Source organism: Rhopalosiphum maidis, chromosome 2, assembly GCF_003676215.2.
Source record: "Rhopalosiphum maidis isolate BTI-1 chromosome 2, ASM367621v3, whole genome shotgun sequence".
Taxonomy (NCBI): domain Eukaryota; kingdom Metazoa; phylum Arthropoda; class Insecta; order Hemiptera; family Aphididae; genus Rhopalosiphum; species Rhopalosiphum maidis.
The window spans coordinates 24,741,575-24,758,895 of NC_040878.1; the positions used below are offsets into that span (position 1 = coordinate 24,741,575).

The following is a 17,321-nucleotide window of genomic DNA, read 5'->3' on the forward strand; positions in this document are numbered from 1 at the left end:
TTTTATAATTTATGTGCTATGGAACAGTGTTTTCTGAACTAAAACCAGCGTCCGTCCTCATTTTTTTTTCCAATTCGAGCACTGAAATTAACTAATAGTTAATTGATTATAATAATCGGATTAAGTACATAACATCATATGATTTATTAAACTATTATAACTATTAGGACTTATTTTTTTTTAATAACATTTGATGTTCAAATTTTAACAAAATTGTTAGAAATTAGGAAAATTTGCAAATTATTTTGTAGTTAAATAATAAAAATGTATAACAATACAATTTTAATAGCCAAGGTTTTTAAATTGAATACAAGGTTCTTTATAAGCTTTTTTTTTATAGAAACCTAGAAATATTAAATATACAAATAATTAGAATTATAATATTAAATAGGTATAATACTTAAATACAGTCATCAAATTTTGTTATTGAAATTCGCCAAAATTCACTTAAACCTTATAAAAAATAACCCTATAATTGTGCCTGAACTAATATTGACCGACACCGATGATCATCAGACAATATCAGTTGAAAAATTACTTAGAACTACTCAGTACTCACCATGTCCGTTCCGGTAGTGGTACAAAGTTAAGTTGTTGTTCTATAGAACTATAATATCAACAATGTTTTTGATAAGCAATAATAATAGCATTAAAATTGTTGTAAAAAAGGTATGAAATTTCAATACAATTACAGTTTTAAATCGAGTACAATTTAAATGTAACACCAACATAGATAGATACTATTATTATATACTACTTAATATGATCAATGTTATTATACTCATTGTTCACACTTATACGTTTCTTCGCTTATATTGTACCAAATTAACACAATATATACTATGAAAAATATAATTCAATTATACAATTACACAATATTACACATTATTATAATTAATATTATCAAACGGTAATGTCTTGGGGAGATTTGCCGATTTTTGTTATTGATTTCTAATCAAAATTATTTTCATAGGTGTGAATGAGTATATATTATTATAGATGAGAGTGTGTGTTTGTTTTTTATACGAGACAAATTTGATATTTGCACAATCAATAGAACCTACTCCTTTTCATACGACAGCAGTAAACCTCTTTGGAGACTAGATAATTACATCAAACTAATAAGTTCAATCATTTTATGTAGGTACCTACACTATTATATCTCAACATGAAAAATCCTAACGTTATGATGTAAATACTGTAAATGATGTAATGTATATTTTTGATAGTTTGAGAAAATAAAACTAGATGTTTATAATTTTATACTATGTGTGTGTGTATAAACAGATTTACCTGATAATTAATTCTCTAAAATTTTTATTGTATCTACCTAGTATGCTTTAATTTCAGATAATAACAAATTCAGAATTTGAAAATAATATAAGTCATACAAACGAAATAATAGAATATTATTATTAAAACTACAGCTATTTGGACGAAAACAGGAAGAGTTCATATTCAATAATAAGCTTAAAATTGGCGCCCATATATAGACTGTCCCCGGAAATCCGGTAAATATGTATATTTTATTATTATACATAGTTACACTAGCAATTCATATATACCTAGTGTAAGTAAGCCCACGCATACATATATTACTATCTATTTATATGCTATTTATACATTCAAAATATATAATCTTGTAAATACCGGGATGTTCTTATCGGTTATTCGAGACATTTTTCAAATATATAATCCTTTTAACGAATAGTCCGCATTATTTTTCATTTTTAAATAAGAAAAAGAAACTTGATCTAGTTTTGAAAATTTAAATGTGTATCATTATTTATTACATCATGTAATTATATTATTTCTTTTACACTCAAGATTGACACAATAGCCACCAATTTTTACTATTCACGTCGAACGTATAATTAATAAAACTATATGTTAACATAACAATAGCTATGTGTATTTATGCCTGGGTGGCTGTGTATCTATTTGAAAAATAAATATTTATAAAGTGCTTTTCTTATGTCATATTTAAATATTTTTATTTATTTAGTCACTGATCATCATAAATAAGTTTTAGATTCTGAACGGAGTAATGAATGTATTAATTTATATTTATTTATTTTTATTTTTATTTTATTTGTGTTTATTTTTTATGTTAGAAAAAATGTTTTTATCTTCAACTCAGAATTCTGAAGTGATTTCGGATAGATTATATTATTTAATTGGTTTTTGAGTGGTGAAAATTTTTAGTGTTTTTTTCCATAATAATCGTGAAAAACGTCTGTGTAAAACCAATTTTTTTTTAAATCTAAAATGTCCAACAAAGGTTTAAATTGCTACCTATAGCAAATGGTGCTATAGGTACACGATACAATTTTCAAACTATTTTTACGACTTTTTTTTTATAGTAATGAGTTAGGCTATAATACAGTCATTTTACATTTTCGATTAATTAAGTTTTTTTTATAAATGTCGATTTAAAATTGTTCGTTTAATCAAAAACACTGAAAACTGTATACAAGGTTTCTTGAGTTTTTATTATAGCCATTAAATATTTTAAAATTATTTTAGAAATAAATAGGTATTTCTTATAAGAATTCAACGTTTACATTTTGACATGATTAGTTAAAATATAAAAACACAATTTTTTTTATAGACAAATGAAGTGTTCTTTTTGAAGTTCCAATTATGACGAATGTCAATATTCAAATGAAAAATATAAAATAAATTCAGTTATTTTTGTGTAATTCAAAATATTTTTCTTGGGAAATTGAAACTTTTACGTATATTATTAATTAATTTATAATAATATATATTGTTATTATTATATAACATATGATAATGTAAATTGTATATTATAATATTTTATACATACAATGACATTTTCAAAACATTTAGATTGTTTTTATGCTATTCTCTGAACTGATTTATAGTATATATCGTATATTAGTGTGTTATTAAAAATAGTAAAGTATAAAGCTATAATACCTAATTATAAACAATATATTTATATGAATATATGATAATAATTTGACAAATCATCTTTGCTCAGAATCGTTTTTTGAACGCAATAATCTATCATTAAATTAAAATTAAAAAATCCATTACAAAGACTCTATGAACATGTAGGTACACTAGATTTCTACACTACCAGTACAACAGAGCGGTTACATACTTATTTATATATTTTTCCGTTTTTTATTTAGATTTTTTTGGAGCATTCATACCTGGAAATAAGTAAGTACATTAGTATAAAGTAATTAGTAATCACTTACAATGTAAGTCTTTCATTACAAATTCAATTACAGTAAATATTTTTTCTTAAATGTTGAGAGTTACATAAAGTTATTTTCATAGGTTGGGGAAAAGTAAATCGTTATCAGTCGTTCTTTTTTACATCGTACTTAAGCATATGTTTATAATATTATAATCTCATTATTATTTAACCATTATTATAATCCTAGCTTATTTATTAATCATTAAAAGATAATTTGTAATATTGTACTTAAAACTGTTTATCTCACTCTCACAAGGAATTTGTGAATTATAAAGGTGTATCACCTTCTTGGTCATTGGAAAATAGGCGACATGTTTAATCGGACAGAGAAATGATAAGACTATAGCGTACGTATAAGAATCTTTCGTTAGATTTTCGTCACATTACCCACTAGTCATCATGCTATATCGTATTGTCACCCCCTTGTGAAACGACTAGAACCACGCGAGGACGGTTTAAAATTAAACGACACATAAATAAAGAGAAAAAGTTCGGTGAAGATCTTATTTTTTAGACTGATTAACCGGTGCCAAAAATATCACGGTTAATGGTTATATTTACTTAAGTTAAGCTCTGCCCAACTCACGGACCACGGTAGATCATTCATGGTTAGCGATTTATGCCATGATTAAAAATTATAATGGCCAATTTATTAGATCACGATATAAGGGACATGGCATGATAGAATTGAGAATACATGACCGACGATATAGCTTGCCTGTGTGGCTTTGTACGCCTTTATACCAAAACCAAATGAACCGCGCGTGTTCACTGAATTCATATTATGGTCGAAGTAACTGATTTTATACCTTGGTTGAGGTGGCCAAATTATTTGATGGTTAAAGCCGGTTCACGGTAGCTACATCGTCCGTTGTGTCGTGTCCTTGTATTCTGATTGGCCGTTATAATCATGGAGCACTCCAGCACGGTAAAATTCGTCATTCACTTACTATAATTTTAAGTTGACTGTTGAGCAGAGTTCAACTTTTGGACACAACACGACAGACGATTTACAATATTATATGGTTATGACTTATGAACCAGGCTTGAATGTTATATTCAATAATATTCGTTTGGGAAGAAATAATTATGTGTGAAAATTCAATGTTATACAAATTTGAACTCCAAATGCACACAAAAATGCTTATGACTTTCCGTTAAATTTTTTTTTCATATGTTGAAAAACTTATAAACAATATATTTAAATTTTTAATCTTAAGTATGCTTAGTTAGTAATTTTTTTTATAAATTTCTAACTACCAAATAACTTGTATTTTGTCAAAATTCTAAGTTTAAATACTTATAATATCTAAAATATTGTAAATATAAATTTTCAATAATTTTTATTGGGAAATTAACCAGTTATTATAGGAATCTTGTATTAAATTTGCAAGCACTTTTACTCATTCATAATTTTTTTTATTGAAAATAAAAAAAAAAATCGAAAATTTCAACTGTCTATCAACTTGGTAAAAACCTGGCTTATCGTAAAAATTATTGATTTTCTTTAATTTTTTTTTTGTTTTTCCCGATTACTAAAAAACAAATATGTACTAGATATTTTTAATTTTAACCTCTAAGTACAAACTAGATTCAATTTTCTATCCATTATCACTCACAGTTGAAAATTGAAACATTTTATGGATAACTTATCATCGTGTTGTGTGTTCTCATATATTAAGTACAAAAAAAAAAAAACACATTATAATAGTGAAGTCAATACATTCATCGCTTCGCTTAGAATATTTAAAAACATCTGACAAATTGTTTTTTCTGTATCTACAGCGCTGATTTTCAATCGTGTTCGATCAATATTCTGGGTAAAACAAGTCCTCTTTACATTATATAGGTACGTATATTTTGTGAGCTTTATCGTGTTTGGTTCGAGAGTCCGACGAAACGTATTGTCCGTTAGGTGTTAGGACTGTTTATCGAGGATTACATCAAGGCGTACCTAAATGACACACTTCAGTAACTCATGTTTGTTTATTCATTAATTGCTCAAACTAGAATACCCTTTCCTCTTTTTGACAAACGCTATTATTTAAAATATATTGTACTAAAACTACATAATTTATAAGCGACATGTTGGCTATGTAAAATGCTGGACTTAGGGTGGGGGGGAGATGCGAGAGAACTGAGTACCTTAACTATTTTTTTGGATATACTAGCGTACCCCTTCTTTCCTAGGGTGAACCCTCATGATTTTGAGTTATATTAAAATGCTAGGGGCGCTACTTTTTAAAAGTAATTATAGTACTTTTATTTTTTTTTTCCAAATCAAGGACTGGTTGTGTGTAATAAGTATACACGAATAAATTCACTTGTTTGTCACATGATTTTTTAAATGTATCATGTATGTATTTCAACAAATTAAGAATGATAAAGAAAAAAAAATCGAAAGAAATCATTAAGTTTTAAGTTACAGTCTTCCTATAGTATTTAAGAGGATTTAATGCTAGGATAACCTCATATATTATTACCAACTTTCTTAAGTACAAAATGTACAGTACATGAAGTAAATTTGCATTCAGTAGAATTCATTTCGTATATGTTATATTGTAATATGTTGTTACAGTGAATTCACTTATAATGAAATTTGAATGTAAAGAATATTGTCCTTCATACATTTTCATTTTTTAGAAAGTGTGCTTAGTGATGACTGATGAGTATGTAAAATCTTAAAATGTTCATAATTTGCTTTAAAATTAAAATAACGAAAAAAACCGATAAAAGAACATAATATATAATATATATTTTATGATAGGCAAATGTACTGCAATAATAAAAAAAAATATTTCAACTAGGTATTTTACACTTATTATATTTTTGAGATACTTATGGATTTATAACAAAATTTTAAGGGATGCAGCAGTATGCAAACTTTTTTGATCCATGACTTTCAAATCGATTTCGACTAGGAAATCATCCTTCCTATCAACATTATAAAAGTGTATAATATATACTTATTTTTTAATTTTGCTGTTAAATTATTGGTAACCCTCAGGTTGCATACCACTGTTTTAGTGCATTCAATTCACAGTCCTTATTGCAGTTCACCACTACAATTCGTATATCATTGTAAAATGCTTACCTTTAAGTCTAGCCTTTTATGCATTGGATTAGATGCTACAAAATTAAATTATCACATTATACTTTATGCATAGTGTTAAAACTGGGAAATTGTTTGAGTATTTTTTTTGAAACTGTTCAGCAGACATCTTTAAATTTTACCATTTTATATTTATTTAAAAATGTAAATCTATCAGTTTGTTTTTGAACAATTTGAATACATATGCAATTATAATGTAGAAGTTAAAATGTTTTAATATTCATAAGACATGTATGATTATCGTGTATTTCACATGCTGTAGTACAGATAAAATAATTGAAATTGTTCTTTGAATATTGTAGGTAGCATAGTCCAATATATTGAAATCTATAATCACTTTCCTCTTAAGACAATTTTGGTAGTAAGCAGGGAGGTTACTTTGAAATAATTGAATCCACAAACTATAGTAGACTTGATTAAGTCTTTTGATGCCAATCATGATTAGTACTGATTAAAGTTAACTGGAATCAAAACGGCATTGATTATGGATTACTCGACAGTTGGCACACATAACAGTAATATTTTAAACAATTTAGTCAATTAACTACTAAGGATGGGAACAAAAGGAAAATGTTCTCAGTTATATGAATTTAGAATTAGAAACATTACCTACAATAAAGAAATTACAAAAACATTTTTTTTTTTTTTTAATTATATTTTTATATACCTTTACATAGTACATTATTACACAAATTCTAAACATTACATCAAATTACATCAAATTACACAGAGAACTATAATTTATATAATATTACTAATATATATATTTTTTTAATTTATATAATATAACAAATATTATAATTTTTTTTAGGTTTTTTTTTGTCGTGCACATAGCATTAAAATTTTAACTTCAAATAAACACGATAACTACAAATTCAAATGTTACACTATACCAATACACAAAAAAAAAAAATTTTAAGTTTGAATATACAGGCGTTATAATATATATGTATATATTTATATAGTAGTAATATATACTAAAAATATTAATTTAATTATTAGTTTTTATTACATTAATTAAATACCACTACGATATTTCCTTAGTAAATCGAATAGGGTCTATAAAATAATAATGTTTATATTTAAACCACAGCAAAAAGCTGTTTTGAATTTCTTATAAAAAAAAAAAAAAAAAAAATAATAATAATAATAATAATAATTGTTTACACACATAGTGAAAGAAATTCATACACTGATAGTCATTAGAAACAACAAAAAAAAAAAAAAAACTAACAAAATGTCAATTAGAATAAAAAACCTAATAAAAATTAATAACTTTTTAACATTATTTTCATATATTTATAAATATTATATAATGGAAATAATAATGAACAATTTTACTTACACTGTCGAAATATTAATAAACCTTTACACATCAGTCTTGCTATGAAATATATAACTTTTATACGTTTTCTTTACACTGCCAATATTAAATTGTTAATAGTTAACCCCATACAAATTTACATAGGAATAATAAATTAAAATACAGATAGACAAATTAAAAATCCTAACTGTTGTATGGTCATAGAGTAAATAGGCTGTGTTTTTCATTTTATTTATGTACGTGTATTCTACTTAAAACTTTAAAAGTTTATGTCATTAATCATTTATACTGAAAATAATATGTTCACCATGCTTTTATCGCACATTAACATTGCTACAATAATCTAACTATTATTTTATTAGTTATACACATATATAGAAAAAAATAAGATGATAATAGACAAAAAATTATAATTAAAAATATATCTAAAAATATAAATCAAAATATATTTATAATATTATTATATTAGTACTAAACTAGTGTAAATAGATTATGAGGGGATTAAAAGGAATATGGGAATATTTTTTTCATTTATTTATATCATTATTATTATATTTAATACTATTAATTATTTATTTTAACAGCTATTCCAAATATTAATAAGAAACATTATACTTTTAATTTTTAAAGTGAAAAAAATCAGTACCTACACTTTACGTTTATATCAGTGAATTAGTAACTAAATAAAAATTGTATGAGAAATGTTATATTATGCAGGTCATATACTAAATGTGTCTTGAAAAACAACTATCTGATCAATTTAATAACATGAATGATGGGCAGGGATAGCATTTCACACATACATACAGCCCCATTTATTGAAAATAAAATATTAATGAGGTGTACATGGTTCTAATAATTAAAGGATGCATATAATGTAGTAAAAAAAGAAGTACAAATATAAATTACATATGTGGTTAATGTTTAGAAATATTATATATTAACATATATAAAAATGTGAAAATTAATAGTCCTGAATGCAAAAATTGTATAATCCGTTATTAATGGAATTTATATTTTAAAATAATGATTGCGTATAATTAAACGAGTATAAATAAAAATGCAAATGTATAAAACTGCGATATCTTTTAAAAATGGAAAGTTTCTAGATGAAGGCAACAGCCAAGACAACAGTTTTATTTTAATTAACTTGCAATAGAAGTTGAAATGAATAATAATGAATTTCTGATAAACAATATTGTTATTTGTTGAAGCAAAATTTGCAATTATAAGTTCATAGATGGGTACAAGTCCATTATATTAAAAAAAAAAAGATTAATTACACATTATACTAAAAATTAGCAGTCTTAATTTTTTTTATTTTTTAGATGTTTCATACATATTTAACCAAAACATAAAAATATAATAATAATTTTAAAATGTTTAATTTTTCCAGCCTATTAATGGAGTTTAATAGTGTTATCCGTGTGTTTATTTTATATGTTTAATACATAAATTGGAAAGAAAAGAAAACTTTTATAATTTATCACTTGAGAAAAAAAGATTATGTTCACATTTCTTCATTATGTACATATTATCAGGAACATCGTAGTCTAACTTATGCGTCTATGAAAAACACGTTTCGAGTTTTATAAAATTATATAAAATTATTAGTTATTACGAATGACAGGATAATTTTTGTATATATATAAAAACATAAATTTATATACACATTTATCACCAATTTTTTTTTTCAGTACGGATAGAATAATAATAAAAATAAAAAATAATTGTGTATCCAAAACTGGTAGGATTTAGCTTACAGATTTTTCATATACAACATAAACATAATGGCTTTCACAGATTTAAAAATATGCAATTTTATACATTTATATATATATATATAACAAGAAAAAAAAACAAGCATTGTAGCGATTAAATGTGTACATTATATAATTTCTTTATACAGCGTATTTATAAAAAAAAAATTACAGGAATGAATTACTTTCGATTTATAGGTATATATGCATAATATTTATATAGAAAAAGAAATTTGATTTTATATTACAGAAAACAAACAAAACTTCACTATTAAAATCTAATTTAAACCCTGTTTAAAAATTAAATGAAATACTATATAATAATAATAAAAAAAAAAATAAATGATATACAAAATATTATACACAATCATTTGTTAAGTTAAAAAAAAAATTATTTAAAAAGATGACCCGGTTTTTTTTTGTACACTATGATATATGATTGGAAGCAAAATATACACGAACGCTGTATAAGAAATTCACTAAGGTCACAAAAATGGGGTGCTAATTTTTTTTAATATACATACCTTGTAAACGTCACCATATTAGAACTTGTTAAAAAAAATTGTCGTATTTGCCATATTGTATTCAAAGTGTAATTAATATTAAGATATATTAAAGCCCCACACTAATAAGCTAATTAGTAATTATTTACTTTTTTTTTGTTTCTAACAAATAATAATAAAAAAATCCATCCAAATCCACGTATTGCTAACTAAATTTGGATACTAATCTTTTTAACGCATGAAAATTAAGTTAAACCCACTAACTTTGAGTAATAATAATATAGTAATTTAAAAATAAAAGAAAAATAATTAGAACTTAATTTGGATTCAAAATACTAATTAAGGGATACAATAATAATAATAATAAAAAAAAAAAATTGTAGTAGAAAATATAGAACTGTTTAAAGCACTCCGTTTGTTGGTGGTCCAATAGGTCCCAATTCAGATACAGGCACTGATTGTTGGTTGCTCTTCATGAAGTACTTTTCCAATTTAGAAATAATGTGCTTGCCATATGTGTACTTGCGCAGTGATGCAAAATGAGGACGGATTTTGTGCATGAGCACCTTACGTTGAGAAGATTCGCATACATCTAACATTTTTTGCACTACATAATTGGCATATTGGTCTTTCATCATTACATGTAAAGCGCTAGATGGTGAGAAAAAAAAAATTAACAACAATATAAATTGAGTTTATCCACAATTCAGTGGCTACTTACTTGTCATTGAAACCGCAAACTTCTTCTATAAGCATAGAACGTTCACTGCGTGTAGCATGTGTTACACATTTCTCCACGACATTCGATGCAAACTTATGCTGGGATAGTGTCAACACCTTTCCGCGAACAGAGCATATTAATTTAGATTTGTCCTCTTGTTTACCGTGTTCTGTGAAATTAAATTATGATTGAATAATTTAATACATATCCCAAGAAGGTACACCCAAAAGAGCAGTTATATATTAATACAAATTGTACTCTTTAAAACAAGATCATGTTTATCACAAACGTACCCAATACATGTTGAATTACATAGTTTCCATATTGGTCTTGTATCAATTGTTCAACGTGTTGATGCATTTCGTCGAGTATCGGTGCTGTCTGTTCAGATGTACAATGTTCCAGTATACGCTGAATGACTCTGCATCCGTATGGGTGTGTTGATAATGTTAAAACCTGGACAAATCAAATACCGTTAGATGTTTGTAGAGACCATATTTTTCCTCCAATTAAACTTTGTAGTTAAAAATCACTTACTTGTCCTTGGAAAGCATTGATGATGAATTGAAGAGCATGTGGATCAACGCACTCTATGCACTTTTGGACTACATGATTACCGTTTTGGTCTTTAACACATTTTAGGACATGGCCGTCTAGCTCACGTACTATTTCCACTTGTTGTTCTCCACCCACGCTTTCCAATGCCTTCTGGATAACCCTGCACCCGTACATTTGCAACGCCAATGGTAATACATGTCCACGTACCTATTTGACGCAGAATACAACAAATCAAGGGCATATTAGAACATTGAAATATTTAAATTATTCAAAATATTCATATTATACATTATATTGTAATATAATATAATATATTGTGACAACGATGATATACCTTCTGTGCCAATGTAGATTTCTGTTCAGGTGTTCCAAACTCGAAGAACTTTTGAATAACATAGTTGCCAAACACATCAGTCATTAAGCTGTACGCAGCCGCCAATATCTCAGAGAACACTAGCTGCTTCTCGGGCGTGGAAGCCCTCTCCAACTTTTGTTGTATAAATCTGGAGCCATGTTGATCTTGGGAAAACTCGACAATATGATTGGTGAGGTCTCGTAGTTGAAGACTGGGGTAACGATTGTTCCTGCCACAGTGCAGGAGAATTGGATCAATTACGATTAATTGATCAGATGCATGCTGTATAATGTTGGGAGATGAGCCACACCAGTTAAATGAATATCCAAGAAAATCAATATACCCTTCCCCCCCAATCACGCAATGAATAGGAATAAAAATTTAATTCAATATTTATAGGATTTTTCATTATCAATGTTTTTAATATCATAAAAAATCACGCCCAAAAGGTATTATATGATAAAAAAAAAGTAATTTATTTTATTGATTTCAATGTTTTTGACTTAGAATAAGTTAAATACTTCATAAAATGACTGCCCCACCCGTCATAGTATTCAGTGAGCTCATCCCCAAAATTACAGCAGACAAAAGGCTGTTCTTAAGAAGGTAACCTACCTGAAGTCTTCCAGGAGCCTGCTACGGCCGGACGGTTTTGAGTCCAACGTTATGGAGGAACCACCCAACGAAGAAGCGCTGCCACGAACGCCACCCATTTTGTTGAACAAGGAATTCGTATTGTTCGGATTTGCAGCTGTGCTAAACATGGCTCCGTTAGCCGCTAGACCACCCATAGCGTAATCTATTGTGCAAATAAAATAAAATAAATACAAATATCGACATAGTATTATTATGTACCTAGTCATCAACAACTACGTTATCTATTATATATACACAAATATGTACGTACCACTAGCTCTAAACTTGGACATGGCTTCTGCACCCGGCGCAGCGTTCATAAGACCTCTGTTGGCGTTATTGGCCGAACCCATGAGGCCCATTTGTAAATTGGACGCTGAGCCCATAGCTGGTGGAGGAGTTAGAGATCCCGAGGCGAGACCCAAAGGGCTTTGGGACGCTGTATAGTGTAGACAGTGGAGAGTTATTAGTTGTCACAGTCAACACGATGAACATGATAAAAATCTAATATAAAAACATACCCAGTGTGTTGTACTGCGGCCACTTATGACGGGCGTAATCCATGGACGGTGAAAAAGCGGACGTGTTACGGTCAAAGGAATCGCGTCTGCCGGCATTTCCAGAACCAAGACCAAGACTGACGTTGACATCGTGTACGCCTGCTGTCGAAAACACACGCGGGAAAAAACAGTCCCGTAAGTATTGTTACTTTTAAAATACATGCTTATATATATATATAAATATATATGTTGGTAGGTAGTATATGCGATGATAAAACATAACAATTAGACGCAAAAGCAGTGGTGTCATTTACACTGCAGTTTTAATTGTCGAGTAAATGTATTATTTACGTAATTCATACACGGCTAATCTACAGTTAAATCGAAACAATAACTAGACGTCTATTATAATACAATATTATAAATTTAAAAAACAAAAACAAAATAATGTTAACGTTGTTTTTATTATCCGAGCGTATGATGATAATTAATATAATACACGTATACAGGGTGGGCGCAACGCGGTATTTACTCGTGTTAGGTGTACATAATATTATTACTTGGGGCTGTTAGAGAAACTGCTACGACGCCCACAGTGCATAGGTATGTGTATAACAACAACAACAACAACAACAACAACAATAATAATAATAATAATAATAATAAAGCTGCGAATTTAAATCGGGCACGAGAACCGAACAACAATTTTGCTTAAAGCATCGTGTTTTTATGTTAAAATTTATGATCCTACCACTCAGGTTTAATTTAATCGACCCCTAAAACTTTAAGACGGGATGATAATAGTCATAAATTTCACCGGTGGTAGTTGTTGCTAGTACGTTTTCTTCACCCGCATACCAAGTCGTAGAGGTTGTTAACAAACACATCCATCTTGATCGTGTTGTCACGATACTTCCGTTTTAATTAACCCGTCGGTCGAAGATTTAAATGGCCACGTGCACGTTATACGGCAATGACGGTATTCTGCTAATTATGTATGCAACAAATATAGCTACAAATACGACCACCAACGGTATACTTAGTAACAAACCCATCAATCCACGAACACAAGATAATAATAGAATGGATATCGAAAGCAATAATAAGTATCAGAAAGAAAAAGACTTAACAGAGAAATGGTATAAAATGAAAAATGAGTGTACATATGTAGGTATGGCTATAGGTTTTATAGGTTAAACGTGTAGTTGTTGGGAACGTAGATGAAAAATTGCAGTGGTGTTTGCGTCCACCCCAAAAAATCACAAAAAATATGAGAATATTAATAAATAGAGAATAAGTCCTTTCTTCGTTGTAAGCTATATGAATACACACACTACAAATGGAAAATGTAAAATTTGTAGCAAAGGATACGTCATATACAATCATGTGCGGGTAATGGCTATTGGTGGAAGGTAGAAAAAACAATTTTCTCTGGCCTTACTAACTTTATCTGTAGTATATATTATACAAGGATGACGTCAATAGTTTGATCGCAAAGAATTTTTTTTTAAATCGTGTTACATATTATACACTTAGTTCTACGCTCATGCTTGTAGCTAGTTATAGTAACAGTGTAATATATAAAAATGAATAGGCAGTAGTGCGAATTTGTCGTTTAAACAGGCGGGGAAAAATGTAATAAGAACCCATTGTAAGTGTATAGCCGCTTATATGGCACGCTATACACATGTAGTAACAACCTAAATAATATAATTATAACATACATATTATACACAACAAAACGTCATAAAAAAAAAAAAAAAATAATTACTCGTGTGAAAAATCGTGTCACTCAAATATGTATAATCGGGTATTAATATTAATAACGGGTGGGGAAGCGGCAAAACAACGTGTGAAAACTTGCACTTGACTTGCTTTATTTAACTCGTGTCGACGGCAGAGGATGTATACACTTTGGTGAGCGGGTGAATATAATAGTAATAGTAGTAGTGATGGTGGTGGTTAGCGTGTATGAGTGGGGTGGTGGTTAAGTGTGGTATGGTATTATTATTATTATTAAACGCATAAGTGCATACAATATAAACGAGTGTAGGGGTAGTATTTGCAGGTCGCGTGAAGGCGTTTGGATCCATCAGGAGATCTAGTGGTGACAAAGTCGAGCACCGGCAAATATTATTATTATTATTATTATTAATATTATGCAAAAGCGTGCAAAACATAAAAATACAATTTTAAACAAAAACCACATATTTTAATAAACTGCACGAATATATTAATATAAAAGGCGTCGCTAAAAGAAAAACAATTTTAATCCACACGAATCCTATACACGCTGCGGCTGCTGTTGCATGCTATAAGAGATTATACGACATGTTTTTTGTTATATTATCATTAATCGTTATACAAAACACGGTCGAGATGGATTGTGGCATTTCGCAAAGGCGTATTATATTTATATATATAATGCGACATGCAACAACAACAACAACAACAACAATGACGGCGACGACGACAACGATAACGAAGGCAAAAACGTACCTGCGCTGACCCCCAGCGACGAAAGGCTGGATGTCAGTGAGGTCAAGTTGGTCGAATAGTTGTTGGCTGCCGAACCGACCGCCTGCTGAGGCTGTGGTTGGAGTCCTGTCAAAAAACACCCCGACATAAAACACCAATAACACGAAAGTGGTGGCGATAGAGGTAAAGTCGGCACGGTTGCGTTTGAGGCGTAAATGACGGGCGGTTACGACGGCGTTTAATTTTGTACGTACACACGCGGCGGGTCTCGTATAACACGATATACTCGTATTTAAATATCATCTATATCAATATGGCAACGGAAAATTCATTAGCCTCAATCTACGCACTGCACAGCTTTGCTATACATAAACTATATACTATATATTGCTATACTGCTTTAATGTGTATATTATTATTATAATATTACGGTCGGCACACACATCTCTTTTGTGTCGTCATTTAGATACAGTTGCTCTACCGTCGATATCGGTTGTCGCGACGAACGACGATGTAATATACACGTTATGATGACACGCGGCCCCGCGTTTAAAATAACAATTTTACCATAGTTACAGTATTATACTCGTCAGCGCATTTCTCATAAAATATATTAAAATACTGTTCGTCCGACAGTTCTATATGCGCGTACAGAAGATACTACACGACCGCCGTTAAATTCGCGGGAGCGGGTGCGGCGCGTCTTCGTTTCCGTCGCTTGATAATTAAAACATTTCGGGCAGCGGCAACATGACGTGGGAAAAACGATAATGAAAATACTTTCGCTTTGCACACACACACGCACGCACACACGTCAACTTAAAATTTAGGCGTAATAATAATAATTATAATAATACCGCGTGAGACGGATTATAAAACAATGTACGATATATATTATGGCAGAATGACGGGGGGGGGGGTGTGTGTGTGAGTTGATAGCGTACCTTGTTGGGCGTTGACGATGACCGATGCCGGGGACACGAGCCGGAGTTGACCGCCGTTGCGGGTCATCACCAGCGATCCGTTTTGGTCGTAGAACGCCGGTATGACCTGGTATTGGGTGCCGTCACCCTGCGACGGGCTCATTGGCCTGCGCTGTTGCTGAGCCGTGTTGGTGCCGTTGGCCGCGGCGCCGGGTTGACCGGCGGCACCGGCCGGCTGTATGATGCTGCCCGCCGGATACATGCCCCACGGCACGCCGTAGTATTGCGGCACCACTGTCGGACCTGAGCCCATAAAGCCTTTATTGTGACAACACACGCACGCACGCACACAATAGTAATAAAACGTTCGAAATATAGATTTGCAAAATATAATATTATTATAATATAATATTGGTACATTTAAAAAACGGCGTGTATACGTTGTAATATTATTTGTAATGACCACGTAATGGATAGAATATTATGACTTGGGAATTAGAGTGGTGTATAGGTAGGTAGGTAGGTATACGGCGGAGAGGTATAAGGAAGCAGGCCTTGTTCAAACGGAAAGTATACGACCAGAATCGGTTCTCCCGCGATACCAGACCACAGTGATACACCGGAGTGTCACACGTATGCACGTATGAGGTGTGTTGAACAGAGTATGAGGCGACTTATTCGAATAAAATAATCTTATCCACAGAAAAATAATAAATATCAAAGTATTGGAAATCTAGTATCAAATATTCTAATATTTGTAGGCAAAGGGAAATATCCGTTGACTAAGGCCTGGAAGGAGAGACAATACATATAAAAAGCATACTACATTATTCTGAAAAGAGGTAAAGGATTATGTTGATAAGACCGTGGTTGTATACTGATATTATGATGAAAAATTAAATTAAATCAGTACACGTTGTACATACAATATTATAATCGATACTTACATATTATTCAGATTATCGATTAATAACTTATCAGATTGTTCAACTATTTTCGCATTTTTATATTCAATAACATTATAAAGGGACATGAACAAAATAAATGAAATACTCTTTTCATTTAAAAAATCAATTTTCTTTTGAAAGAAAAAATATGTAAGAATACCATAGAAAAAGTAATAAAAGGTAACTATAAAATTGAAATTATTGTTACTGTGTGGGCGCATAATACTTAATTGATAATCAATAATTATTATGTTTTTGTTAATCAGAAAAGT

The 17,321-nt window shown here is 29.8% G+C and overlaps 1 protein-coding gene across 13 annotated transcripts in view; it reads right to left on the reverse strand.

Moving 5' to 3' along the window:
- Positions 1-9,727: 9,727 nt before the first annotated feature.
- Positions 9,728-17,321, reverse strand: part of LOC113555015 (maternal protein pumilio) — a 98,492-nt gene continuing 90,898 nt past the window's right edge. For 5 of the 13 annotated variants that reach the window (XM_026959286.1, XM_026959285.1, XM_026959280.1 and 2 more), the window contains 10 exons: positions 16,124-16,420; positions 15,201-15,305; positions 12,723-12,863; positions 12,473-12,640; positions 12,181-12,364; positions 11,545-11,794; positions 11,190-11,417; positions 10,946-11,108; positions 10,653-10,821; positions 9,728-10,582 (listed from right to left, as the gene is read on the reverse strand). In XM_026959286.1, coding sequence (XP_026815087.1) covers positions 10,333-10,582; positions 10,653-10,821; positions 10,946-11,108; positions 11,190-11,417; positions 11,545-11,794; positions 12,181-12,364; positions 12,473-12,640; positions 12,723-12,863; positions 15,201-15,305; positions 16,124-16,420 — 1,955 coding nt within the window. In that variant the 3' untranslated portion in view covers positions 9,728-10,332. The remainder of the gene's footprint in view (positions 10,583-10,652; positions 10,822-10,945; positions 11,109-11,189; positions 11,418-11,544; positions 11,795-12,180; positions 12,365-12,472; positions 12,641-12,722; positions 12,864-15,200; positions 15,306-16,123; positions 16,421-17,321) is intronic. The other 8 variants (XM_026959278.1, XM_026959276.1, XM_026959275.1 and 5 more) reach the window with 6 other exon arrangements.